The sequence below is a fragment of the Talpa europaea genome, assembly GCF_964194135.1.
Source record: "Talpa europaea genome assembly, chromosome: 3".
Lineage (NCBI taxonomy): Eukaryota > Metazoa > Chordata > Mammalia > Eulipotyphla > Talpidae > Talpa > Talpa europaea.
In genome coordinates this window covers 147,663,665-147,690,924 of record NC_140069.1, presented here as the reverse complement: position 1 = coordinate 147,690,924, position 27,260 = coordinate 147,663,665, and the positions used below count along the sequence as shown (strand labels likewise).

The following is a 27,260-nucleotide window of genomic DNA, read 5'->3' as shown; positions in this document are numbered from 1 at the left end:
GGGTGTCTTACACTGCTGGCAGGGATGGAAAGGGATACAGCAGCTTCAGAAAACAATGTAGGAATTACTCAAACTATTGGATATTTGGCCCAGCAATTGCACCCCTAACATACACCCACGAGGAAGATATCCATCTACACCAAGATTTGTACATGAAAGTTCACAGCAGCATTTTTCATAATAGCCAAAGAGTTGAAACAGTCCAAATGTCTGTCACTGATGCACTGAGCAATAAATTTGCCTCTATCCATACAATGGAATAATCTGAAATAAAAAAGGTATGATATGCCAACTCATGTTACAAGCAACGGTCAGCCTGACAAACACCATACTGAATGAAAGAAGCCAGTAGCAATCGACCACATAGAACACGGTCCCAGTTACTTAAATGTCCAGAATAGGCATGTCTATGAGACATTAGGGCTGAGTGGGGGTGGCTGGGGTCAAATGGGCAGTGACTCCTGTTGATCGCTGGTTTCCCTGTGGAATGACAAAAATATTTAAGCCTAGGTCAAAGGATGGTGGTTCTGGAAACGTGGCAAATCACTGATTTGTATGTGCTGATGGGTGGACGTTATGCCATAGGTTTTATCTCTCAGGAAGGTGCCACATATATTTAAAGGTTAAAAGAAAAAATCTGGATTAAAAACCTAACTCTGAAAAAAACTAAATGGTAAACATCTTAGAAGAAAAATGTTGAGGAATATCCTCAAGGCATTGGGGTAGGGAAGAAAACAAGACAGAAAAAGCACAGGCCCTAAAAAGAAATTAAAATACAATTTTTTTTTGCAACACATCCCATCCTGTGAAAAATTAACACAAGGGAAAGATTTGCCTTGTGCACAATCAACAATGTTTTGCAGCTTAAAACATCAGTATAAAATATATACTGATACCATAAAGTATCATATGAATAACCTGTGCTAAGACAGAATGGTACAGTTTTTGTTAATACTGAAAGCTGTGTATTACTTAGGGCAAAATGAGGTATAACTAATAAGGGAATGGTGAAAATGGAATTACTAAAAAATAATCCTACAGCGGGGCCAAAGAGAAAAAAGTACCACTGAACAAATAGAAACTACTGATAAAAGGGTAAATTTAAAGTCAATCCTATCATCCTTTATGTAATAAGTATATTTAGGTTATGTACACATGTTTATATCAGGTGACATCTATGTGGTACCTCTTATGTAATGTTATTCTGTATATAAAATTCATGGCTGGATTATGTTCTTTAAAACACCTACAAGCCAATGAGGAAAACAGAAACACTCGCAAACTCACAGAGGAAGAAACCAAATGTCCAGTCACCAGGAAAGAAGTTCAACTTTCTTAATAATCAGGAAAACACACATGTAGATACAAAGTAATGAGCTGCCCCCCCCCCCCGTGAGTGGGCACACGTCTAAGTGGGTCACTGGTGAGTGCTGGCGAGGCGGAGAAGGCCTGTTTTGGCGGGTGTCACTGGCCGCCAGGCCCTGGTGGCCATCGGGCGCTCGGGAATCCCGCCCAGTGCCCAGGGCGACCCTCTGCGCCCGGGGCAGTCTTGCTTCCATGCCCCGGGGGGTGGACAGCAAATGAGTTAATTTATTCAGTGAAATACTATACAGTGGCTAAAATGAACAAAGCACACGTGCCTGTGGAAACGAGCTGCGGTCTCCGAGACTCCGGTGGCGGGAAAGCAGGTGGCCACAGGGAGTGGACGGGCTTGTGTCGCTCATGTCAGGCTGTAAAATACGTGACTTGAGTCGCTCACGTTAAACTGTAAACGCTCCGTTTTCCAAGCGGGCGGCAGGAACGGCGGCCAGGCTGGGGGGAGTCCGACCCGGGGGCGGGCGGGAAAGCCTTCCGTGGCCCTGGCCTGATCTCTCCATTTTTGAAGAGAGACGTGAGGCGCGCTAAGGCCTCCCCCTCGGCTCCACCCTCCCCCCCCACCCCCGCCCTGGGGTCCCGCGAGGTGAACAAATCCCTGCCCCCCCCAAGTCAGTCCAGCGGGGGGGGGAGGGGGGTCACCCCCGCAGCCAGGAGCCGGCCTGCGCGCGCCTTCTCTCCCCCGAGCGCGCCGCTCCCGACCCCACGGGCCGCCCACAAATGCGTGTGTGTGAACCTGTCCCGGGAAGGGGGTCACCACGCCAGGCTCTGCCCCTCCTTTCGGGGCCCGGGCCCGAGACTCCCGGGGGTGAACAGGGGCTGCCCTCCCGGCCTCAGTTTCCCCCGCCCGTCCGCCCGCGAGCCCTGGGCCCCTCGCCCTCCGCCCCCCAGGTCGCGAGCGCGCGGGCGTCTCACAAAGCACCCACCCCCGCTGCCCCGGGAACCAGCCGCGTCCTGGAAGCCGGACTGCTCGCGCTGGTCACATGAACTCGGGCTTTCTTCGGCGTGACGGCTCTGGCGGCGCCTTTGTGAGCGCGGGCTTGGAGGGGGCGCCCGGGTTCTGGGTGTGAGACGCGCCGCGGCGGCGGGGGGCAGCTGTCGGAGCCGACCCGCCGCCTCCAGACCCTCCACGTCGCCGGGGCCGCGCGCGGCTCGGCCTCCGCGCCCTCCCGCCTCCCGCTCCGACCCGGCGCCCGGGCGGCGCGCACCAGGTGAGCGGCGCGGGGCCCGCGGGGGCAGGCCGGGCCGGGTGGGCCGCGGCGCCGCGACGGGCGGGCCGGGGCTCAGGGCGTGTCCGCCGCCGCCGCCCGCCGCCCGCTCGCCACTGTTCGCTCCTACCGGCTGTAGATGGAGCTGTCTGGGTTCCGCGCGCCTCCGACGAGCCGGAGTGTTTCTCTTTAAACGGCGGCCGGGCCATGCCTCCCAGGATGCAGTTTGTAGCAACATGGCAGCGGCGGAGCAGCTCCCCTGCTGAAGCGGCGCCGGGACGGCAGCGCAGCTCGCAGCCGGGGCCGGGGCCGGAGCCGGGGTCGCCGCCGCGGGGCCGCGCGCGGGCCGGGGGCCGGGGCTGAGGGCCGGGGCCCAGCTCGCGGCCGGGGCGCCGCCGGCCGAGCCGCCCGCACCGCCGCGCGCCCCGCTCCGACGCCGCCGCCCGGCGCGGCCGCTCCGTCCCCGCCCGCCCCGCGCGCCCCGAGCAGGCCGGGCCCGACGGCCGCGCGCGAGCCCGGGCGGGGCAGGCCGGGCGGGCGGGCGCCGCGGGCGGAGAGCCGGGGGCGGCCTGCGTGGGGCCGCGCGCGGCGGCGGCGGCGGCGGCGACTCCCGGGCCGGCCGGGACCGCGGAGGGCCATGGCCGAGGCGGCCCCGGCTCCGGTGAGGGCGGCCCGCGCGCGCACGGACGCGCGGACTCGGGGCCCCGGGGACGGCCTGCGCGCCCCAGGCTCGGCGGCCCGGCCTGGGGTGTCGGTAAGGGGCCGCGGCGCGGCGGCGCGGGGGCAGGGCGGCCGCGGGGGGGGCGGCGGGCGGCCGCGGGGGGGCGGCGGGCGGCCGTCCGGGCGAGGCGGCGGGGATGCCGGGGCCTGGCCGGCACGCGGGCCCGGAGGCGGCGGCGGGGCGGGCGCGCCTCGCTCCCGGCGGGGCCGGCGCCGCGTCCGTCGGGGTTGCCGCGGCGCGTTTGGCGCAGAGCTCGGGCCTCAGGCGGCCGGCGCGGCGCTGACGCGGTCTCCCCATTTCGCGGAGCGGGGACACTGAGGCACGGACCCCGGGCGGCGACCCGCCCTGCCGGGCCCCAAGGTCACGTAGCGAGGCCTCCACGTCCCGCGGCCCCCGAGACGCTGGCCTCCGGGCCGCGGGCCTGGACGGGGAGGGAGGGTCGGCCGGGGCGCCGCCGCCGGCGGCTGAGGGGCTGAGGGGCTGGGGCCCGCGCGGCGGACGCGGCCCGTCGGGGGTGGGGGGGGGCGGGGGGGGAGGGTGACAGCCGGGCGGGGGCCGAGCGGCCCCGCGGAGGGGCAGGTGACCCACGGGCCGGGCGCCTGGGCCTCCGGCCTCTGCAGCAGGAGGGCCCCCAGCCAAACTTTGGGCGTCCAGACAGATGGGGTCCGGGGAGCGAGCTGCTGAGGGGTGGGGGCTGATGCCTCCGCAGGGCGGACCAGACCGGTCTGCTGAATGCGCCTGCCGGCCTGACGGCCTCCCCGCAGCCGGCCTGGGCGCTGCAGCCGGCGAGCTGGGAAGGGTGGCTGCCTGGGGCTCGGCGCGCCAGCCTCAGTTTCCCGTTTTGTGCAGGAAGGGACGGGGTGGGCATCACTGACTTTGTCACAAGCCTCCCCGTCCTTTTTAAAAATCATCACTCAGGAGAGCTCTAGGAAAAATAAATAAAATTAGTTGACGATCTTTAAATGCCTACCTTGGGGCTGAGGCGTCCAGGGCCCTTGAGAGGTACAGAATTCTGGGGGAACCGCGCTGGGCCGGAACAGGGAAGTGACACGGCGCTCTTGAGAAGTCAGATTTGCGGGCGATGTTTTTGTGCTAATGTGGCATGCATGAGTCCTGGAGGCCTCCTCCACGTGGGCTACATGGGGGAGGTAAATGCTATGACACATGGCTCAGAATTCTGCCCCCCCCACCCCCCAACAGTTTGAGCTTTTAAATCTGAGGTATTATTTTTATAGCTCCATCCCTCTCTTTGGCCATATCTGCTTAGGGTAAAAGCGAGCCACCTGTTTACTGGGACTGATGAAATTCTAGCCAGGGGTTCTTGTTGGGGGTGTGGGGGAAGGGACGTGCTCCTGTGCGCCCCTCATCCCTCTGCCAGTCTCCCCAGCTGGAAATGGGGACATCTGATGATACAGAGCAAAGAAATGACATTTTCCTTTGAGCGCTGATTGAACTAGCTGGAAAGCTGTCTTACTCTGCTGACTTTATTTACTGTACTGGCGCTTTTTGTTCACTGTTTCCATTAAAACCCTGTATTACTCAGGGAGACTAATGTGGCCCCCGGGGCTTTTCTCTTCTTCCTACTAGTTGTAGGCAAATACCCTCATCCCGCTGTGGGGACAGATGAAGCTGATGCTCACTTTCCCTGTCTGAGCTTTACCCCAGGGCTGTCCAGCCTTTCCCGGGGTGAGCAGCGGCTTAGCTGGTCATGGGCCTTCAGGTTGAAGGGTCTCTGAACCCCTTGGAGCTGTTGCAGAGTTTCGTCCTTGTGCCCACGGATGCTTTTGTGCGAGGGAGAAGCCATGACTTTGATGGGGTTTTCGGAGGGGTCCCTGCCCGGCTTTAAGTGGAAATGTCTTTACCAGCTGACCTTCCCCTCGGTAGACCCTCCCCAGGCCTTTCATCTCCCAGCGTCTGCACTTGAGAGGTCAGGCTTCAGAACGCACACCCGGCTGATACAAGAGACCCCAGTAACCTGCAGTGCGGGTGCTGAGGCCAGAGCCTGCGTGACCTTGAGCGAGCGACTTAGCCCGGCCAAGCTGTAGCATCTTCATATGTGAAGTGCGGATAATAACCAGAGTTGTCCCTCTTTCAGAGGGTTTTGTGAGGTTTAGATAAGATAACCTTTGAAAATGCTGAACCCAGTTCCAGCACATCATAAATGCTGAGTAATTGTTACTCTTACCTGACTAATTAGCTCTCGCATCTGGTTGCTGCAGCAGAAACCTTTTACCTAAACCGGGTCTTAAATCGTCAATCCTTGGTTTAAGAAGTATGGTGCTGTGTCGTGCGAGCCGCCCGTCAGTGAGGGCACCGAGGAAAAGGCTGTGGAAGATGCAAGAAGGTGTAGAGGAGTTCTTGATAGATGATTGAAGGGACTTCACTGCATCATAACTTTCTTTGGTATCCAGTAATTGAGACCGTGCGTGCGTTCAGCACACATTTATTAAGCACCTACTAAATGTCAGACTGGACACTGGGTTATGCTCATCAGTTGAAGAAAATGAGGGTTCCGGTTACTGTGGAGCTGGCGTGTGGATGGCGCATAGTGACCGGCCGTTCAGTGGGTTTATTGAAGGAAGGTTGGGAGGAAATGGACAGACCTTGTTTGAAAAGAAATCCTGTCCACTGCCCATAAAGGTGACTGGGTAGGCAGGGGCAAGCTGGTCGCTCAGAATGCCTTGGCTTCTCCCTGGTGACCCAAGAACTCTCAGCGTGGATATGGCAGGTGGGGAGCAGGTGGAGCATGAACCGCTGGAACCCCAGGAGTCAGACCGTGCTTTGGCTCTAGTCCCCACTGGCCTGAGGTAGCCCCCAGGACTGACCGCCTCGAGGCTGCTTCCAGCCCTTCCAGGCCGCCGGTCCTCCCATAGCCCCTCTCAGCCACAGGGTGGGACCCTGAGCCCGGACAGCCACCCCGCAGTGGGCCATCTGCCAACATGGACCCCGTGCTCCAGAGCCCAGTTTCCCAAAAGGACACCCCCTTCCAGGAATGGACAGAGTTTGAGTGTATTTAACGCTCGGGGTTCTCAGAACTCCATGAGGTAGCAGGTACGTCAGCTGCTATTATCCTCGCTTTACGGAGGACGTCACTGAGAACAGAGAGGTCCAGTAACCAGGCTGGGGTGACACAGGCGGCTCTCAGCACAGACAGGGTGGAAAGTGCAGGTGCAGCTCCAGGCCGGGCCTGCCCCCCGCCCACACCACACTCCCAGGAGGGTGCCCAGGAGCTGTGTGTGGTGCACACAGATGTGGCTCTGAGAAGCAGAAGGTGGCATGACAGTCTTTCCTTGTTGATAATAGTCTTATAATCGATGTCTAAATCAGAGCCAGGGTCTCCAGGAGACATTCATGTCTGTGCTTCTGCCAGCTGGAGGCAGTGGCCTTCAACCCTGTCCTTCCCTTCCTTCCTCGAACACAGGTCCAGCAGCTGGACATGGAGACCCAGCGCTCATCACCTCTGTCATTCCCCAACGTCCTGCAAGAAGAGACCCCGCGTCAGGCCCCTGCCGGGCTCCCCCGAGAAACTCTGTTCCCATCCCGTGTTCTGCCCCCCAAAGAAATTCCTTCTTTGTCTCCTGGGCCCCGGCAAGGCTCCCTGCCTCAGACACCTGGTGTGCCCAAGCAAGAGACTGCCGGCCGGATGCCGCCTGTGCTCCAGAAGAGACCCTCACTCCTGTATCCTGCCACTTCTGGGCCAGAAGGTCATCTCCAGGGCCCCCTGACACCCCAAGAGGAGACCCAGTACCCGCCCCCAGCTGCTGAGCAAGACACCTCACTGCTGTCCCACCATCACGAAGCCTCACTCCACTCCCCCGAGGTTCCTGAGAAAGACCCTCTGACTCTTTCCCCCACGGTTCCTGAGACCGACATGGACCCCCTGCTCCAGAGCCCGGTTTCCCAAAAGGACACCCCTTTCCAGCTCTCGTCCGCAGCCCAGAAGGACACGCCCCTGCCGACGGCAGAGATCACCCGCTTGGCCGTGTGGGCTGCTGTCCAGGCGGTGGAGAGGAAACTGGAGGCCCAGGCCATGCGGCTCCTGACCCTGGAGGGCAGGACGGGCACCAACGAAAAAAAGATAGCCGACTGCGAGAAGACGGCCGTGGAGTTTGCGAACCATCTGGAGAGCAAGTGGGTGGTGCTGGGGACGCTGCTGCAGGAGTACGGGCTGCTGCAGCGCCGGCTGGAAAACATGGAGAACCTGCTGAAGAACAGAAACTTCTGGATCCTGCGGCTGCCCCCCGGCAGCAACGGAGAAGTTCCCAAGGTGAGCCTATCCCAACCTGCACTGGGCGTGTTTTAGGGCTTTCATGTGAAAGGAGGCAAAGCAGCGGTTCAGGGGGAGGGAACGACGCCCGGTCGCCCACGTGCTGAACCAAGAACAGGACATGCCGGGATCAGACGTTTCCCAGCTTAATAGAGCAGAGAAATCTGGCGACCGGGCGTGTCAGCGTGGAAGAGCGTCCAGGCTGTGATGTCTGGGGGAGAAGTCGGCCCGTGGCAGTGGCGATGGGCCACTGCCCCCAGTCACCGGGTGAGCATTCACCTGGAGGTGGAGGGACAACTCAGTGAAATGTTCCGGGGCGCTGTCCAGCTCAAGGCTTTTATGGGTTGAACCATAAATCATGGTAGTGGCAGTAGAAATGTGATTTCAAGAGAGATCTGAAAAAACTGTTCAACAGTTAGGTGTTCGTATTATTTCCTGGAAGATTCTGCAGGAACTTGAACCGGGTAGGTTTACTTTATGCATGTCTGTGCTGCAGCCTCCTCACGGCCCGCCACAGCACCCCGACCCTGGTCTCAGGCCAGGGCTCTCGGATCGCATGTGGCTGGGAATCCCCCGGGCTCTTCTTGATGCAGGATCTGGCTTAGTGTGTAGTGGGACCCGAGCGTCCACCTCACTAGATGTTCCCCGGCGGGCCTTTGCTTCTGGTGCAAGACCCCTTTCAGCATCGAGGATTGTCCTTTTAGGAAGAGGAGCAGCTGGGCCGAGGCCCTCGCTCCCCGGAAGCCTGGCTGGACTTCTAGAGCGGTCCTTGGTGACCCCACAGCTGTGCCTTGGGCCTTCCCGCTCCAGTCCTTGGAAGAGGTGCTGGAGCCAGGGCCAGGGCCAGGGGGCGGGGCCCTGCTGCCCCGGGACTTGGCAGCCGTGGGCCGGGACAACCTTCCAGCTGGCGGAGCTGAGCCTGTTGTGTGGTTGCAGGTCCCTGTCACATTTGATGACGTCGCCGTCCATTTCTCGGAGCAGGAGTGGGGGAACCTGTCCGAGTGGCAGAAGGAGCTGTACAAGAATGTGATGCGGGGCAACTATGAGTCCCTGGTCTCCATGGGTAAGAAGACCCTACCCTGGGGACTGCGGTTCACTTGGAAGCTCTGGGCCTTCTGAACCCAGGGCTCCTGGGGAAAGCAAGGGAAACTGGGCTTTAGAGAGCACAGCTGTGAGCCCGACGCCCCCTGTGCCGAGCAGACCCCACTCTGCGGGGCACCCCTGGGGCAGGCAGGGCAGCACCACCAGGTGGCATGGCCTGTTGCCTGTATGTATTTCCCCCGTGGCCTCTAGATATATTTTTTTAAATTAGTTTGCAAACTATTATTAAGCAAAACGTGGTGCGGTGCTTTGCCAGAGTCTTATCATTTAATACTCACGCCTGGGGCAGGGGCAGGTGTCAGTGCCCGCTTCACCTTCCAGGGCCCTGACCCCCCGCAAGGGACTCATCCCCCACATCTTGTCCCCATGTGCAGGGAGGAGGCTGGGACCCAGGGAGATTGGAGGTGCCCCCCTCCCTGCCCCACAAAATCACAATTTCAATGACTTTCAATCCAGAGCCTCTGGATTCTTGTTATTTTTGCTTATAAAAGTATTTAAGGATGAAAACCTGCGAAATTATACTTTAGTATAATTATACTCTAATTATACCGTGGTTTTAGATATATCCTTTTCTCTGACGTGGGAAACTCCTTGGGCACCCAAAAAAAGTTAGAGAAACCTTAAATACAGCTGTTGCAGAGAAATCTTGATTCTTGCTAGAATTATTGATTTTAAATACACAATCCTCCCTGGTGGGTTAACTTTACTCTTTTTAATGTTTTTCTTTTTTCAAGTCTGTACAAAACTGATGTTCAACAATTTAGACTTACATAATAAAGAGCAAGCCCACCTGCCAGTGCCACTCCCCGAGGTAACCACCGTGAACCCCCAGCCCGTGTTCCTCCTTGTGTGTGCGCGCACACACTCTCACACCACACACACTCACACATGATGCGTGCACATGCGGTGTATGGTTTGCACAAGTGGGCCTGTTCACTCATCTCCCCTACTGGAGCTGCAGAAGTGCTCCCAAAGACCTCGGGCACCCCGAGGGCCCGGCACCCTAAGGGCCCAGCCTGTCTGGGCTGCTGAGCAGCAGGCGGGTGCTGTCTTCTCCCTGCTGGTGTTGCCGTAAGCGCAACTGGGCACTGGGCACCCGGGGAGCCTCGAACAGCATCCCGAGTGGCCCACGGCGGCCGGAGGGCGAGCACTTACAACCTCAGGGCCACGGCAACTCCCCCCCACACCCGGCACCCCCTCACCCAGCCCAAACCCACGTTCTTCTGTCTATTCTGACAGATAAAACGGTGACACCTTGTTATTTTAATGTGCATTTCTTTGGTGGTCAGTGTCCTTGGGCATCTTTGCCTGTACCTGCTGGCCGCTGGCATTCCTTCTGTGAAGCGCCAACGCCTGTCTTTGCTTTTCAAAGTTTTGCTCTTTGTGAAGGCTCTGTATATAGGACTGGGGTGTTAACCTTTTGCCAAAGGTGTGTGTCATTATTTCCTCCAAGTGTTTTCACCTTTGGCTTTTTTTCCAAGAAACTTTAAATTTCTTCAATGTAATCAAGTCCATTAATGTTCTGTTTGGCTTCTAGGGTTTTTTAAAGTATAATTTCCATTTAATTTTTCCCCAGATGTCTGTTTTTCTTCAGTCCTGAGGACTTAGCTCCTTTACATGGGCAGAAAGTCGGGGGGTGGCCCCATGGGCCTGAGTTGGATGGGGGTTCTGTCCTCCAGGCTTTGGGAGGAGGGGGTGCCTGGCTACCTGGCTATGGAGGGCCCCTCAGGCAGTGATGGACTTTCACGTGCAGCCTGGGAAGCACGTGGGCATCAAGACACTTGCTTGGGAAATGTGCCCAACGCCTGCGGCCACCACGGAGCCACAAGTGCTGGACTTAGTGGCCTGTCCTCGGTATCAGGTACAGAACAAATAGGTGCCCGTGGCCACTGTCTTTAGGGCACAGCCACTGTCCTTCCTCTGTCTGTCATCTCAGAAAAGAGGCGCCGAGAGCCAGGTCCTACACTTGTCACAGAGCCCGAGCAGGTGCGTGCACGTGCGAGCACCTGGGAGTGCAGGTGCCAGGCAGCCAGCTTACTGGTGGCAAGGGGCCCACTGCTGGTCCCGCAGGGAAACACCCGTGGTTAGCACACGAGTGTGTACCTGCGCATGCACATATACCTTGAGGAAAAGGGCTGGGAAATCAGCCGTCTCCTTCCACACTGCTGGCCGTGGGCAGCTGCTTCAGGCATCTCACACACACGGGCGACGGCTCTGCAGCGCCCAGTGCAACCTCGTCCCACAGCCTGTCTCCTCTCCTTCCGTCTCCCAGACTACGCCATCTCCAAGCCAGACCTCATGTCGCAGATGGAGCGCGGGGAGAGGCCGACCATGCAGGAGCAGGAGGACTCCGAGGAGGGCGAGCCGCCCGCCGACCCCAGTGCCGGTGAGTGACTCCAGGCGCCTGGCGCCCACTCCTGCCTTACTGGGAGGCCCGGAGGGTGCTGCGAGCAGTGTGCGGTCAGGAGGCTTTCGGGGCTGGGCACTGCTGCGTTGCCTCAGCCCGAGCAGCGACAGGAGCACGTGGCTCAGTGTCTCGGGGAGTTTCTGACCTGACCGCGTGTCACCTCACTCTATAGGAAACAGCGGGACGGGAAGAAGGTGGTCACTGGGCAGAGGAGGGAGAGACACAGACACAGGCTTTGTGCCGCGTCCTGGGGTGTCCGTTAGATGGCAGTTAGATGGGGCAGTGGGGAGGTGCAGGCAGCACCTGGTGTGGGGCTCAAGTGCTGGCACAGGCCTTTGCTGCTGCCTCGAATCCCGCCTCCCTGCTTACTGCCAGACCTTAGTCACCGGCCTTTTTGGAGGCCTGTGTCCTCATTGTAGAGGAGATGGCTCTGGCATCGTGGGCCTGGTGTGGCGGCTGACCTGTCTGTGGCCAGGTGAACAAGAGCTGTCATCCCGGGGCAGGGGCGCTCCAAGGTGCCTTCTGCACCCCAGCACTGCCGTGCTCTCGGGGTGCGCGGCTCCCGCTGTGGCCTTGCCTTTGGACTTGCACCCATCACCTCCACGTTCTCCTGGGGAAGCGGATCCCCGACCTCAGTGCTGGTCAGGGCCTTTGGTCAGCAGACGCCTCGGGGCGCACAGCCAGCTCCTGTTATGAGCTGAAGCCATTGATTCTGGGACCTGCAAGAAACCGAGGAGGAGGCCTGGAGCGCCGTGAGGAGTGGCGACCGGTGACCAGCGCGGAGGTGACTCATGGAAGAGACAGACCCCGGAAGGGCGAGTGCCGGCGAAGTCGGCGTCCTTACATTCCAGAGATTTAAATCAAGGGAGAGGCTGGTCCTGAATCTATCCTGGCAGGAAAAAAAAGGGACTTGAAAACAAATGAGCACAGGGATTGGGGGCGAATGGCAGCTGTGGGGAGCGGGCTCTGTTGGGAGGAGCGAGGCCTGACCAGAGCAGCTCGGTGGCCACAGCCATAAGAGGGTCATGTGGGATGGAGGGCCTCATAGTAGGAGGGGTGAGGAGGCTGCGCGGGAGGCAGAGGGCTGAGAATGTGGGAAGGGCTTTGTGGTGGAAATCCAGGTGGATCCCAGTGGGGATTGATGCCAAGTGCTGCTCTCCTCGCATCTTCTTAAAGGCTCCGGGACAGGCGTGACCATCCCCATCCTCTGTCTACTTGTCCACACCCTGGTCACACATGGGTCCCCACAGGATGGGGCCTGAATGGAAAACAAACAACCCAAGCCGCTCTGCCCAGCTGGGTGTGTTCTGTTCGCCCAGGCCGAGCCACTGCTGCCACTGTGTGGCACCCACACAGGCCCCGCGGGCCCTGGATGGCAGGAGGGCGGAGTGGCTGTGGTGGCCAGCGGCCGGAGCTCTGATCTCCAGCGGTGGCCTGTCTGTCCACGTGTGCTCTCCTGGGAATGGAGGCCACAGAGCCGCCCTGGGCTGGGCCCCAAAGTATGATGGACACCAGGCGGAAGAAGTCTGGACAGCAGAGGATTTTCATGATCCCAGCTCCCCCCAGCACTGTGATGCTCTGAACTGGCTAAGGAAACTCACTCCAGAAACTGTTATTTCCGGTCTGGACCCCTAAGGGCCTGAGGGCAAGATCTGGGGATGAACCTGATACTGACCCTGCTCTCAAATACGCATGACCCGTGAGGAGGGTCGGAGCGCCAGCCGCGTGTTCCCCTGGCAGGTGAGCAGAGAGTGAAGCAGAGACCCAGGAGGCCTGGCCAGAATCCAGCTTCCCGCCCATCGTGTATAGTTTGACTTTTTAAAAAGCAGTTGGATGAAACCTATTAAAGCAGGTTTTAAATATTTTAGTAAATGTATATATTTTATATATTATATATAGTGATAATTAGATTTTTGTTATTTTAAATATTAATAATATTAAGTACATGATCTACGACTGATTTCCTTTCTGAGCATCTATAGCATGGGAAAGAATCCAAAATGTGGGCTGAGATGTACAAGTTCGACGTCACAGTTTGATAGACTGACCTCTGGCCACAGACGTCATGACGAGGAGTTTCGGTTCCGTATGTCTCTCCTGTGTGTGTTTATCTAGTGCGTCAATTATTTTTTGTATCAGGCAGTGTCGCACGACTGATAGTAACAACCAAAACACACCCCATGTATAAAAATGCATTCACCAGCCGTGCTAATGGGTCCACGTGCACTCAGGGCTGGAGACAGATGCCAGAGGGCCTGGTGAGACCAGGAGCCGGGGACGGCCTGAGGATGCAGGTCCTGTGGGGCCTCCAGGGCAGCGACCGGAGGCCAGGAGGCTCACAGAGGGAGACGGGAAGGGCCGGGATGGAGGCCCCAGGCTTTTCCAGCAGGAGGCCTGGTCCAGCCCAGGTGGAGACTTAGCTCCTTCGGCTGCAAAGCACGTGGAGGGTGGGGTGTGGGATAGGAAGGTGCAGGGATGAGCCAGGTAGGAGGTAGATGGGGGACAGAGGAGGTTCAGACCTAGAGCAGCGACTGGCACCCATTAGGCACTTGTGGGCCACCAAGGAGACGGTGTCGGAGAGCAGCCGAGTAAGGGAGTCAGCTGCAGAAAGATTGGGTGAGAGCAGACCTGGGTTGGTGCCGGTGGAGCCACTCTGGCCCAGCCCATGCCTTGGGGGCCCTGACTTTAGAGCAGATTTGGAGAACTGGGGGACATGTGTTGGGGGACAGGCCTTGGTACTTAAGTAGCCTCCGTGATGGATTCTCGTGTACCTGGGGCTGTTGTGGGATTTAGTAGAGAAGGAAGCAGAGGAATCGCAGGCACCCGGAGGTGGCTGGAAACAAGGGTGGCCGTCTTGGGTGGGTGAGCAGAGAGCTTTGGGGAAGTGGGGGGCTGGCGGTGCGGGTGCTGTGCTCCACTGTAGGTCATTGGGGCGGAGTGTGGAGCTGGTGTCCGATTTGCATATGGGGACCTCAGCAAGAGAGATGGGGGGTGGGGAGCCTGTTTGGAGGGAGGTAAGGGCAGGAGGTGAGGGGGTGGAGACGGCATCGGTACCTGTTACTTCTTTTTTTTTTTTTTAAAGATTTATTTATTTATACATACGAGAACTGGGGTACAGGCCAGAGGTGCGGGGGTAAGAGGATTCACCAGAAACAGAGTGGGGAGCAGAACAGAACAGCAGTCAGTGGTATCGGAAGCCATTTCTACTGAAATACACTGCTGAGGCGAGCAGCAGGCAAGGCAGGAGAGATCAGCTGCGCCGTGTGGGAATCTCACCGGCTGGCGGGGATCGAACTCTTGCTGCAGAGGCTGTGAACAGCTTCACAGCGCTGCGCTCAACCACCTGCACCACCAGGAGAGGTCCTGTTAATTTTTTTTTAAGATTTATTTGTTTATGCATACAAGAACTAGGGTACAGGCCAGAGATGTGAGGGGTGAGAGGATTTACCAGAGACAGTGGGGAACAGAACAGGCAGACTGACTGCTGAGGGGAAATACACTGCTGAGGGGAGCAGTAGGGAGACAGGAGAGTTCTGCAACATGTGGGTTGCTCCCTGGCCGGGGATCAAATTCTTGTTGTTGCAGTAGCTGCGGATAGCTTCATAGGCTGCGTCTTAACCTCTTGCACCACCAAGGAGGCCCCCCAGCATGTCATTTTCTAGATTGAAAGTGCTGGAGAACTCTCCAGATCTCTCCAGATCTACGGGTGAAATAGCCCCATGCCTATGCTCTTCAGTGGGGAATTTCAGAGCCGCCGAGGACCAAGCCAAGCCCTGCAGGCTCCCAGGATGGGCAATGGCTCGTCTAGGCCGGTTAGTGGTATCGGAAGCCACGGGTGGTAGGGCAGTGCCCATAAATTGGAAAACAGTTTCCAGCCATTCTAGAATTTGCTGTCTACCCAGACTGTTCTCATTCAATATGAGTGTGAAATGGAGACATTTTGAGATATTCGAGGTCTCCTTCTCTCAAGCTGGGAGAGACACTGCTTTGCCAGGTGAGGATGTAAGCCAAGAGAGAGGTGTTAGGCACCCCAACATGGGAAGCAAAGGGAATACTCAGGTGCCAGGAGGGGGTGGGGGTGTCCCGAGAAGACAGCTGTTCACCTGGAAGCGACTGGTTCAGGCTGAGCACGTCAGAAGGTTCCAGAAAAAATTTCTTTGAGTAGATGAAACAGAAATATCCATCATGTTTAAATGTTTTGAGAGGACAGTTGCGGAGCAGGGGGTGGGTTTTGAACTGACAATGATCATTAACAGTAAACTAAGCAAAAGACTTATTAGCCCCAAGGAAAGCAAGAAAGTTTACAGGCAAAGAAAAGCTCTTAGAGCACAGGGCATGGCTCAATTTTAAATAACATTCATATAAACTAAGAATGTAAATACCCACTGTTACTCCAGCCCAAATCACAGACTGAATTGGGAAGGATCGAGGAATTGGAGGAGCTGTGGATGGATGGGGAAGAGAGGTCCTCACCACCAGCCCTAGAAATCTGCTTAAAATCTGCAGAGCGTGGTACCGAGGGCAGTAAGGTGGAGTCAGCTAGAAAAACTGAAGTGATTGCCTATGGGAAGCAGGAAGGTGGAGAGGTGCTTTTTAAAAAACAAGTTTTAAAGATCGCGTTCAGCCCTGTGGCCTATGCACAGATACAACTTTTTTAAAAAATTAATATACAGTTTAAAAATCTGACGAAGTGCAGGCCTGGGAAGTTGGAACACTAGTGGCAGCTGTCAATGCTTCGCTCTGAGCTGGTCGGAAACGTTGACTGGTTTTCACTGGCCAGTGAAACCAAAGTTGCATCAACATCATTCAAAAAGAAAAAGCTCAGAAAAAGTGAAAGCCCCACGTGATTCTCAAGTCAACAATTTGTCCCTTGCAATTTATGTGCATAGTCACACATACACACACACACACACACACACACACACACTCAGCCTCGACTAAGTAACAAACACATTAAAAAACTAAAACAACAAAGAAGTGCATTATTTGGCAACTTTTTTCAGTCGTCTGTCTTTGTGTCTTGACGTGTGAATCACCCCCTTTTTAAAATAGCAGGCCAAGGTCTTCTGGGTTGATTTCATACTTGATTCAGATAAACCCCACCGACGTGTGTTTAGAGTGCTCACACATCTCAGGGCCTCACTGAAGATCCGTTAGGAAGAAGTCTTCGTGTACCTGCCTGAAACTTGCCTCAGAGAGTTCCTGGGTCAAAGGAATACCCTTTCAAGGCTTGACAGTAGCGGGCGCCATGCAAAACGCTGGTGCTGATTTATTCACCTTCCTCAGTGCACGCGCCCGGCCCCCACACTCAGCCGGCAGGAGACATTATTTGCCTTTTTGCTATTAGCGGAAGTGCTAGGTAGAAAAGACAGTATTTTGATGTTTTCATTTGACTTCCATAAAGAGATGATGGGGCGATTTTGAAACCCTGTACTGCTCACGAGTGGGTCTTATTTTATGAATTATCTTTTGCCCATTCTTGTTTGGATTACTTGCCTCTTTAGTATTGATCTGTAAAAGCTTTTTAAAAAAAAAGGATATTACCTCTTGTCTGTTTTACAGATACAAATATGTTTCCAAGTTTAACTTGGCTTTATATATATAGTGTTTGTGTGTGTGTGTATATGTGTGGTACAGCTCTTTCAAATTTTTAGGCATTCAAATTTATCAATTTTAAGTTTCTATGTATTCAGATTCACCAGTCATTTTTCTTTATGGGGTGTGGGTTTCATGTCAAGTGTAGAAATACTTCCTCAGCCTGTTTTTATTCAGTATTTTGATCACAGGCCTTGAGCCTATAAACTTTTCAAAAACCTAGAAAAATATTTGATACTGGAGGTGGTTTTTCCTCCAGAAAACAAAAAAGAAGTTATAGAATGTAAATAATTAAACGTTTTAAGTGTCTACAGCTCTAACACTCTGCTTTATTTATTATTAAATTGAATGTCCACAAACATTTAGCACCTTTGAAAACAACGTGTAGGCTGGATGTTTCCCTTCCCAGGCATCTCAGAAAAGGAAGTGACCGCCGGGATGATCAGCCAAATCACAGGTGTCAGGTGATGTGACAGCAAAGCCGCAGAAATGTATTTCCAATAAAAAGGCACAACAGAGAATGATCATGGCTGAGTGTAGCTCTGAGTGTTCCCTGTGTCCTCGAGGTGGGCCTCGGGTGGCCCCAGGCTCAGGGTGGCCCCGGTCAGCTGCGGGCGGTGGAAGTCATCTGTGTTTTTCTCCTACCGTGGGTATGATTTCATTATTTATGTCTGAATTCTTGCTCCATCCGTCATTTCTGTGGCTGAGAGATATGTGCGGGTACTTGTTCATTTGCTTCTAGTTCGGAGGCCAGCTGTGTCCACTCCCATTTCTTCCAGACTTTCCCCCTGCTTTGAAATGCTAGTTTGGCCATAAACTGTACTCGATGTGTGCGTCTGTGGTTCATTCTTCCTACTGGGTGCAGAAACGACTGTTTATAAGTGCAGTTTGCTTGTCACTGCTCTGTCGGCATCTGGGGCGGGAGCAACAGGCCTCCCTGGGTCTAACCAGCCGCCAAAAGCCTGCAAATGTGTAAATGCTGCACGTATGCGAATTAACCCCCACAGGGAGGAGCAGATTCTGCTCAACCAGAGCTTTACGTGACATTTGTAGGAGCATGGGGGGCAGGGGGCAGGGATCCCAGCCCTTGAGGCTACAGCAGACTCCCCGAGAGGGACACACGGTCGGCCGAGGGGGTCGGTCTAGTTACCAAAGGGGAAGCCCCTGCCAGCCTGTCCTAGTCGGGGTGTCTCTTCGAAGCCAACAGTTGGGGTGGGCGCATCGCCCCCCAGCCAAGCTGGTGTGAACACCTTGGCAAGTTCCACTGTTCGCCACAATTTTTTGCCCAACAAAATTGAAAGAACTTCATTTAGATGGCAGCTGGTAATAGAATAATGACCAGCTTGCGATGCTGCGTTAACCCTGTGCTCCCTGACGGTATCATTCGGAAGTTCAAAGACAGGCACGATGCGCCCCAAACGACCTCACCGGCCCCCCCGCACCCCAGTGTGGATGAGCCACTCCCCAGATGAGATGTACACACGAGAGGGAGGGGTGGCTTTCACCCTGAACCCGCCAAACCACGAGAATATTCATCCTCGGAGAAGGGAGCTGGCGGGCCCCAGCCCACCCCTGGGAGAGACACGCGCCCAGCAGGACTTCTGTTCCCACCTTGAATGATTGCGGCTCGTTCTACAGTGATGGGGGTGCAGGGGGATGAACACTCGGAGCCCTGGGGTTCGTGGGAATGAAAGCAAAGTTAATCTTTGGTTTACAGACTCATTTTTGTGGCAGTGGTAGGTGAGGTGATCAGTAAGATTCGAAGCATAAAAATATGTCCTATTAGGATAAGATTCCGTGGGCAGAGCAGGATGGAAATAGAAGTTCGAGGTGAAAAGGGATGATTTAAATTGCAACTCTCAAAGCAGGCCCTGTTCATGTAATTTTGAAGTGAATAATGGTTTAAAATGGCCGGGGTTCCTGGCCATGGGCGGCAGCACAGGGGGAGGGGGTGGCTGGTCTTCAGGGCCCCCGGGCACGACATCTCCAGTGACTGCAGTGACTGTGACTTTCTGTGTTTACCCGGAAGGGGCACGTCGTCCTTAATCACTGTAGGGAGGAGACAAGCAAAATCTTCCGAGGAGTTTGTGAAGTTAGATGTTTCCTGATGCTGGAGTCCTCGAGTTCGAGAGCAGAGGGAGGGACTGAAGCGGGAGGAGAGGGGAGCCCCGGGGGAGTGGGCAGGGCAGGAGAGCAGGGAGGCGCAGGTGAGGGGGGGTGCTGAGGAGAAAGGGGAGGCGGATGCTGACTTTGGGCTCCAGTGGGCGGAAGTCAGGGGCGTGCTGTGGGCGACGTTATCTTTTTTGGTGAGAGAGTGGGCTGGAGACATCTTTGGGGACTCAGTTCTGAGGGGAGGTGGCGCATCTGCTTGGAGGCTGTGGGGATGCAGCCCAGGACCTTCCAGCTGCCTCACACCCGGGCTGCTTGCTCCCAGGTGAGCAGCGATGAAAGTCGATGGAGCAGAACCCAGCCCAGCGTGCTCTGGTGGTGGCGTCAGCGGGGCTGTTGGTCTCCATTCCCTGGAGCTGGGCGATGGGGCGAGGAGGCTGCTTCGGGGGCCAGGGGCTGGGGGCTTAGTTTGTTGGTGCCCAGCGTCCTCTGTGCACGGTGCTGTGACCTGGGGCACCCTGCACTGCACAGTCATGTGGGTGCCTCACGTCAGCGGGCTGAGGGTGGGAGCTCTGTGTTGGTGGCCCATGTGGCCCAGGCCCTAGCGCACCCCACAGCGCTTTGCGGGCCTCCACAGCCACCTGCTGAGCAGACGCCGGAGGAGGGTGCGTGTGTGCTGCATACGGTAACTCCCCTAACAACGGCGTGGATGCCCAGCCGGGGGATTGTGCACCCCAGCTCTGCTGGTCTGGGAGGAAATCAGGGGAACCTGTAAACAGCCCGAGAATAAAAGCCTTGGAGGGACACCTGGGAGGCCGGTGAAGCGCCCAGCACCAGGGAGACCCCCTGAGCTAGGGAAGAAAACCCAGAAGCCATGAAGAGAGGGGCGTACTTCGTGCCATGAGGCTTTAAGGACGTTTATGCTAAAAGGTTGATGATGAACCCAGTCGGCGGAGGTTTGAGGGCAGCGCTGGAGCTGGATTGTCTTCAGCAGGCATCGGGGGCTCTGCCGGTGGCCGCGGGCAAAGCGCAGGTCACGCGGAATCAGAAGAGATGACGCCCGGCTCCCCTAGCCAGGGAAGCGGGGTTCAGGCGTCCCGGCTTCTCACCCTCTGACTGGGGAGCGGGGGTGCGGGGGCGCGGGGCTGGCAGCAGCGGGAATCGTCTTGCTGGACAGCGCCCGATAGCACGTCGGTGGAAGAGACGCCCGCGGCCCCTCTGCTGGGCTCGTGAAGAAACCACCGCTGTATGGGGGGGACACAAGGACACAGATGCGCGAGGCCTTGTCCTCCAAGACAAGGACGGGGAACAGAAGGCACGTTCCCCACTGAGGGACGCTGACACCCCACAGAATCGCCAGGGCCCACGTCTGCACCGCTCTTGAAAGCCAGGGGCCGCCTGGCGAGGCCGGCGTGAGGGCATTTTTACACGATCCTTGGGTGGGAAAAGGAGCCGGGAGGACTGTCTTTTTTTTTTTTTGTTAAGTGTCAAAATTGGCCAGAAAATAAAAACTTGTGACTGGGTAATAAATAGCTCCGTGAGGACAGAGAAGACCAGTCAGTTACACAGTTCCCTCTCGCCTCCAAGAAGTGGGGAGTGAGCGGGGAAGGCGGATTAAAAGAAAAAAAATACTGCCCTGAGAAACAGCAACGTGCCGAATGCCCGGGTCAGCGCCGCTGCTGAGCTGAAAACCGGCCCTGCGCACCCCCTGGGTGTAGACCTGGGCCGGGGTGGGCAGGTCCCTGGTCTGGGTGCTGGACCTGGGGTGAGGGGGCTGGAAGGGCGCGGGGGGGTGGGGGGGGGTTGCTGAGGGAAAGAGAAAAACTTGCTGGCATCAGGCCACGCCTTGGGCCTTTTCTAAATAACCCCTGGTGCTGTTTTACAAGTTGTGAGACATCCTAGGGGTCAGGGGAAACAAAGCAGGCGTCGAGGCTGTGCTGGTATTCAAGGCTACAGAATGCCCAGAAGGTTCCATGTCTGCGCACCGCCCACCCGGTGCTGCAGCCCCCCAGTCGCCCAGATAAGAGTTGGTGAACGTGAATTCTCAAGCTGCAGAACCCTGGGCAGGGGGAATGAATTAGAAATATTTCTAAATGCTTTTTATTTACTTATTTGTTATTTGTTACAAATCTTTGCCCCCTAGCACATGACGGGATCGTGATTAAGATCGAGGTGCAGACCAATGATGAGGGCTCGGAGAGCCTGGAGACGCCCGAACCCCTGATGGGCCAGGTGGAGGAGCACGGCTTCCCAGACTCGGAACTGGGGGACCCGTGCGGGGAGCAGCCGGACCTGGACCTGCCCGAGCAGGACGGCGCGCTGGAGGAGTCCACTGAGGGCTCGGGCGAGTTCAGCGAGCTCAAGCAGATGCTGGTGCAGCAGAGGGGCTGCGCAGGTCAGTGGCCCGGGGGCTGCAGGGACCGCCTCCTGCCAGCCGCTTCTCCAGCCAGCTGGGGGGCCCTATGGGGCACGGGGGCCACAGAGCCCTCAGGCTCTGGGCTAGGAAGGAAGGTGCTACATACTGGGATGAGGCCAGATGGGGCCCAAAGAGATCTGACATCATCTCACTGACCCCTTCCTTCTATAGGCAGAGAGTCTAGAAAATTCTTCAAGGTCATAGGATAGTGCAGAACTGAAGCTCCATCTCCCAGTGTGTCCTTGATCCTTCTGACCTCACAGTAGAGCCTGGACTGACACTTGGAGAGCACCGTTTTATTTATTTTTTTAAAAGATTTATTTATTTACGCATACAAGAGCTGGGGTATAGGCCAGAGATGTGAGGGGTGAGAGGATTCACCAGAGAGAGTGGGGAGCAGAATAGGCAGATCTACTGAAATACACAGCTGAGGGGAGCATCGGGTGAGACAGGAGTGGTCTGCTGTGCCATGTGGGTAGCTCCCTGGCCAGCTGGGGATCGAACTCGTGCTGCAGAGGCTGCGGATTGCTTCATAGTGCTTGCGCCACCAGGGAGGCCTGCACCATTTTATTTTTTTTTTTTTTAATTGTTTTTATTGAGGCGGTATTGGTTTACAACACTGTATATGTTTTAGGGGTACAGGTTCACACCACTTCAGGTGTGTTACCACACCACCAAGGCACCCATAGGCTTCCACCACAGTCCCTTGTACCCATCCCTCCTTTGTTCAACCCCCACCCCCTCCCTTAGCCTCAGTTCTGAAGTCAGATTTCTAGGGTTGGTTTTGGCTCAGTTTTGTCTGTTCCTTTGTTTTGTTTCTATATAGCCCATGTATGAATGAAATCAGCTGGTTTTGTCTTGTTCTTCTGATTTGTTCCATTAAGCATAATCCCCTCAAGGCCCACGTTGTTGTAAATTGCAAGAATTCACCCTTTATTTTTTTTTAATCACTGAGTAGTATTCCATTGTGTGCCTAGACCATATCTTAAGCCTCTCATCTGTGTATTTTATGGTTTCAGGTCTTAATGTGTAAGTCCTTATTTCATTTTGAATGAATATCAGTATGATATGAGATAGTGGTCTAGTTTCATTCTTTTGCATGTGGTTGTCCAGTTTTCCAACACTATTTGTTGAAGAGACTTTCCTTTTCTCCATTGTATGCTTTTGGCTCCTTTGATGTGAATCAACTGTCCAGATTAGTGTGGGTTTTTTCTCAACTCTCAGTTCTGTTCCACTGATTTGTGTTTATTTTATTCCAATACCATACCGTTTTGATTATTATTACTTTGTGCTATAATTTGAAGAGAGAGCACGTATTACATTTTTTTAAATGATGAATATACTGTCTCTCTCTGGTTGAACCTATTTATTTCATTATAAAGCTTCAGCATACCATTCTGCATATCCTTGCTCCTTGTGAGCATGAGGATACCAGAAAGGGCATGGGTGCATAGCAAGCTGTCCCTGCATTCCTAAGAAAAGCCCTAGCTGATTATCATGGTGTATTTTTTAAATATACTATTAGATTTAATTAGCTACTATTTTATTCAGGAGTTTTACAACTATATTCATGAATGAAATGAATCGATTTTTCTTGAATCCTCTTCACCTGGTTTTGGAAACAAGATTATACAACTGGGAAGCTTTTGTTCTTTTTTTCTGTATTTTGAAAAATAATGTATAAGACAGGAAGTGTGTTTTTTGCAAATTTGATAGAACTCGCTTGAGTATCAGTTATTTTTTCCCCCCATCACCTCCCCCTCAGTTTTGTTTTTTTTTTTAAAGATTTATTTATTTATTTATGTATACAAGCACTGGGTACAGTCAGAAGCGCGGGAGGGTGAGAGAATTCACCAGAGCCAGAGCGGGGAGCAGAGCAGGCAGAAGGACCGAAGGACACTGCTGAGGGGAGCAGCGGGCGGCAGGAGAGGTCTGCGCGCCATGCGGGACCCTCCTCCGGTGGCCGGGGAGCAGCCGGGGATCGAACCGGCGCCGCAGAGGCTGCGGGCAGCTTTGCAACCCAGCGCTCAACCGCTGCACCACCGGGGAGGCCCCCCCTCAGTTTTTATGTGGATGTTTTGGCTCATGTGTAAAAGACATTACACATATCAATTTATGTATTATTTATATACTTAGAAATGTATGCGTGTCCACTTTAGTTAGGTTTCTTAAGTATTAGGTTGATTAAAATGTTTCTCCATTTTTTTCCATAGAGAATTCCTTTGCAGTTTCCCTTGTTGCACTTAGTAATATCACGGACAGCCTTCTTGCTCGAAAGATACACATCTAGCTCCTTATTTTCCCAGTATTCCTGGAATCTTTAAAATACCCCACGTTGTCCTTCAGAGAAGGATCGTGGGGGATGCAAGGCAGGCTATAAGACTATGCCCAGCTACCGCTCCTTCAGAGAAGCCTCAGGTACCCTTGAGCATTCTCATTAATTCTAGTAGATCCTTAAACAGTACTTTGTGGGGTTTTGGGTCCTGAATTTTAGGGTCAGCTTATTTCATAAAGAAAACCACTTTGATGCTCCAGGAGCATTTCGATCTTCCTAGGCCCTGTCCCCCCTCTGTCTTTCACAAACAGCCTTCATTCTCAGATCAGCACCAACATGACTGCCTATCAACCTCTGAAGCTGCTTCCCCCCTCCTCACTATTGCAGCCCCTGTCCTGAGTCTGTTCTTGGTCACTTCCTGCCAAGAAACCTCACAGAAACAAGGCAGAGTTGACCTATGGCCAGAGGCCTAGGCTGGGACTCTTGGCGCTGCGCTTTCGCCTGAACACTGGCCTCCGAGGCAGTGACAGTCACTCAGACATACAAGACCTTGGCCAGGTCACAGCACGGCCGGTTCCCACCTCTTGTGGTCTCGGGACAGGCTAGATCGCAAGCTCCGCAAAGATCCGTGAATTCATTTCCTTTACTTGGCAACATCACGGGTTATCGCTGGGCCTAGATGCCCGTGTCCATGAAATGGGGGTAAGTCTTGCTTGACTTTCCCTGTAATGAGATATTGTGATTATGAAAAGAGAACAGGTGTGTAGGGCTTTGAAAAAGTTCTTGTTTGTTGGCATGTAAGAATTCTGCAAGTGCAGGCTATGATTCCTCTCACAGGTGGGCTTGGAGGAGTGACTTTCTCAGGTCACACAAAGTCAGTGACTAAAAATAGAGTTCCCAGGGAGGAGCGCTTAGGGGACTGAGTACTGCGCTGAAGAACATTCAGCCTGGGGTCAAAGACTTGCATCCCGCAGGGCCTGGGAAGAGCTCACCCGGTCCTAAAGGGGCAGGCTGAGGGTGGAGGGCGGGGAGGAGGAGGAACCTGTCAGCCAGGTGCTCAGGGAACACTTCCCGTGTGCCAAGCACCCCATGCCAGAGCCATGGGGAGAGGCAGAGGACCCCTCACCTCAGCTTCTGGGTTGAGAGAGTCAGACTGTGCAGGTGAGTCGTCCACCTGGGCAGGTGAGATTCGGGAAGACAAAATTGGAACTGGGAGTTAAGTGATGGGCACCCTCTGGAGACGTGGAGGGGAAGTGGCTGGAGGAAGGCAAAGGGGGGACAGATATAGACCAGGGGGGCTGAGCGGAGTTCAGATGGGAGCCCCCAGAGGGGACAGGTTGAGCCCGATGAATCGAGACCCTTTTGCTAGGGGTGGTAGAAACCCAACCCTTAAGGAGCTTAGGTGAAAAGGGGGTGTTCGTGGCCTCAGATCATGGTAGACCCCCAAGGATGCCCACTTCGGGCACCTCGGTCTGCTGCTTTTCCTGTGGCTGCAGCTCCAGCAACCCAGAGAGGGCCCCAGCAGTGCCGCCTGCCACCCCAGGAGGCCGTCCTCCTGCTGCCCGGGGAGAAACCCCGAGGGGGACGGGAGGGAAAGGGGGGGTTGGATATTCGTAAAAAAGACCAAACCGGGCCCGCGCTCTGCAGTCGGTGCGGCCAGGGGAGGGCGGGCCCCGGCGGGCCCACACCCAGGCGAGGGCGCCGGCCGCGCTAACGTGTCTGTCTCCCCGCCGAGCAGAGGGCATCGTGATCAAAACCGAGGAGCAGGAGGACGAGGAGGAGGACGAGGAGGAGGAGGAGCTGCCGCAGCACCTGCAGGCCCTCGGGCCGCTGTCCGCCAGGTACGAGGCCGGCATGTACCCGCCGCCGCTGCCCGGGGAGCTGTCCCCCGAGGGCGCCGAGAGCCCCCCGCCCCTGCAGCTGGGCGGCCCGGCGGTGAAGCGGCTGGCGCCCGCCGCGCACGGGGAGCGCCACCTGGGCGAGGGCCGGGGCGGCGCCGGCCAGCAGCAGCGCAACCGGCGCGGGGAGCGGCCCTTCACCTGCATGGAGTGCGGCAAGAGCTTCCGCCTGAAGATCAACCTCATCATCCACCAGCGCGGCCACATCAAGGAGGGGCCCTACGCGTGCGCCGAGTGCGAGGTCAGCTTCCGCCACAAGCAGCAGCTCACGCTGCACCAGCGCATCCACCGCGCGCGCGGCGGCTACGCGTCCCCCGAGCGCGGGCCCGGCTTCGCGCCCAAGCACGCGCTCAAGCCGCGCCCCAAGTCGCCCAGCTCGGGCGGCGGCGGCGGGCCCAAGCCCTACAAGTGCCCCGAGTGCGACAGCAGCTTCAGCCACAAGTCCAGCCTGACCAAGCACCAGATCACGCACACGGGCGAGCGGCCCTACACGTGCCCCGAGTGCAAGAAGAGCTTCCGCCTGCACATCAGCCTGGTGATCCACCAGCGCGTGCACGCCGGCAAGCACGAGGTCTCCTTCATCTGCAGCCTGTGCGGCAAGAGCTTCAGCCGCCCGTCGCACCTGCTGCGCCACCAGCGGACTCACACGGGCGAGCGGCCCTTCAAGTGCCCCGAGTGCGAGAAGAGCTTCAGCGAGAAGTCCAAGCTCACCAACCACTGCCGCGTGCACTCGCGCGAGCGCCCGCACGCCTGCCCCGAGTGCGGCAAGAGCTTCATCCGCAAGCACCACCTGCTGGAGCACCGGCGCATCCACACGGGCGAGCGGCCCTACCACTGCGCCGAGTGCGGCAAGCGCTTCACGCAGAAGCACCACCTGCTGGAGCACCAGCGCGCGCACACGGGCGAGCGGCCCTACCCCTGCACGCACTGCGCCAAGTGCTTCCGCTACAAGCAGTCGCTCAAGTACCACCTGCGGACCCACACGGGCGAGTGAGCCCCCGCGCCCGCCCCCTCGGACGCCCCGGACCCCGAGGCCCCGCGGCCCGAGCCCGGCGGGTGGGCGCGCGCCCCCGGCCCCTTTGCTGTGACCCCCCCTCCTGCCGCCCCTCTCCCCGGGACGCGGAGGTCGCGAGACCCGGCCGCTTGCTGCCGTGTAAACCCGGGGCCCCCTTCGGCTGTTACTTTCCTTGACAATAAAATGGATGAAACCAATCGGCACGGGGGGCGTGATTTGGCCGCCGGCCACTCGGGGGGCGGCGCAGGGCCACTTAGCTGGGGCTAGAACTTTATGATCACCTTTTGGATACTGTGGTTCTATTTGATGATAATAGAGTAATTTTTAAAAGACGAGCGTTTCCTGTTTGCCGTTCTTGTTTGGCTTGGAAGGGGGGGCTGAGAAGGCGGCCCAGGGACGGGCTAGGGCGGCGGCGTCTGCTGCTGTCCCCTGTAGGAGCCCACCCCCGTGTTGCGTGGCCGTGGGGCGCAGAACCCCGCAGGCCCGTCAGGACAGACCAGCTGGGAGCGGTGCCTGAGCTGAAGGAAGGGCAGAGGCTGCCGGCTGCCACCGCCAGGTACCCTGAGCACCAGGAGCAAGTTGAGGTGGTGCCGCCAGAGTAGGCTGGAGAGAGCCCCCCCCCCCACCGCAGAAGCTGGGGCTCCCCCAGGGGCAGCCCTCCAGCCCAGCTTGCTTGTGGCCGGTGGAGGGGTGGGTGGCCAAGCCAGCAGGGCGCTGCAGGGAAGGGGTGCAGAGGTCCCTGGTGCCAGGTGGCACCACTCAGAACTTGGTTCGTCTGTTGCACCCCAGTTTCAGTCGGTATAAGTTGATTTCCAGTCTCCTTCCAGGGAGGCACAGGAAGAGAAACCCGGGGCCTATGACTCGCCCACAGAGC

At 56.3% G+C, this 27,260-nt stretch overlaps 1 protein-coding gene across 1 annotated transcript; it reads left to right on the top strand.

The window, feature by feature from the left end:
* Nucleotides 1-3,219: 3,219 nt before the first annotated feature.
* Nucleotides 3,220-26,365, top strand: ZNF777 (zinc finger protein 777; the record flags this gene model as incomplete). Its single annotated transcript, XM_084230702.1, has 6 exons — nucleotides 3,220-3,336; nucleotides 6,674-7,570; nucleotides 8,507-8,633; nucleotides 10,944-11,057; nucleotides 20,926-21,177; nucleotides 25,212-26,365. The coding sequence occupies 6 exons, from the start codon at nucleotides 3,220-3,222 to the stop codon at nucleotides 26,363-26,365; spliced, it is 2,661 nt and encodes an 886-aa protein (XP_084086828.1).
* Nucleotides 26,366-27,260: the final 895 nt, after the last annotated feature.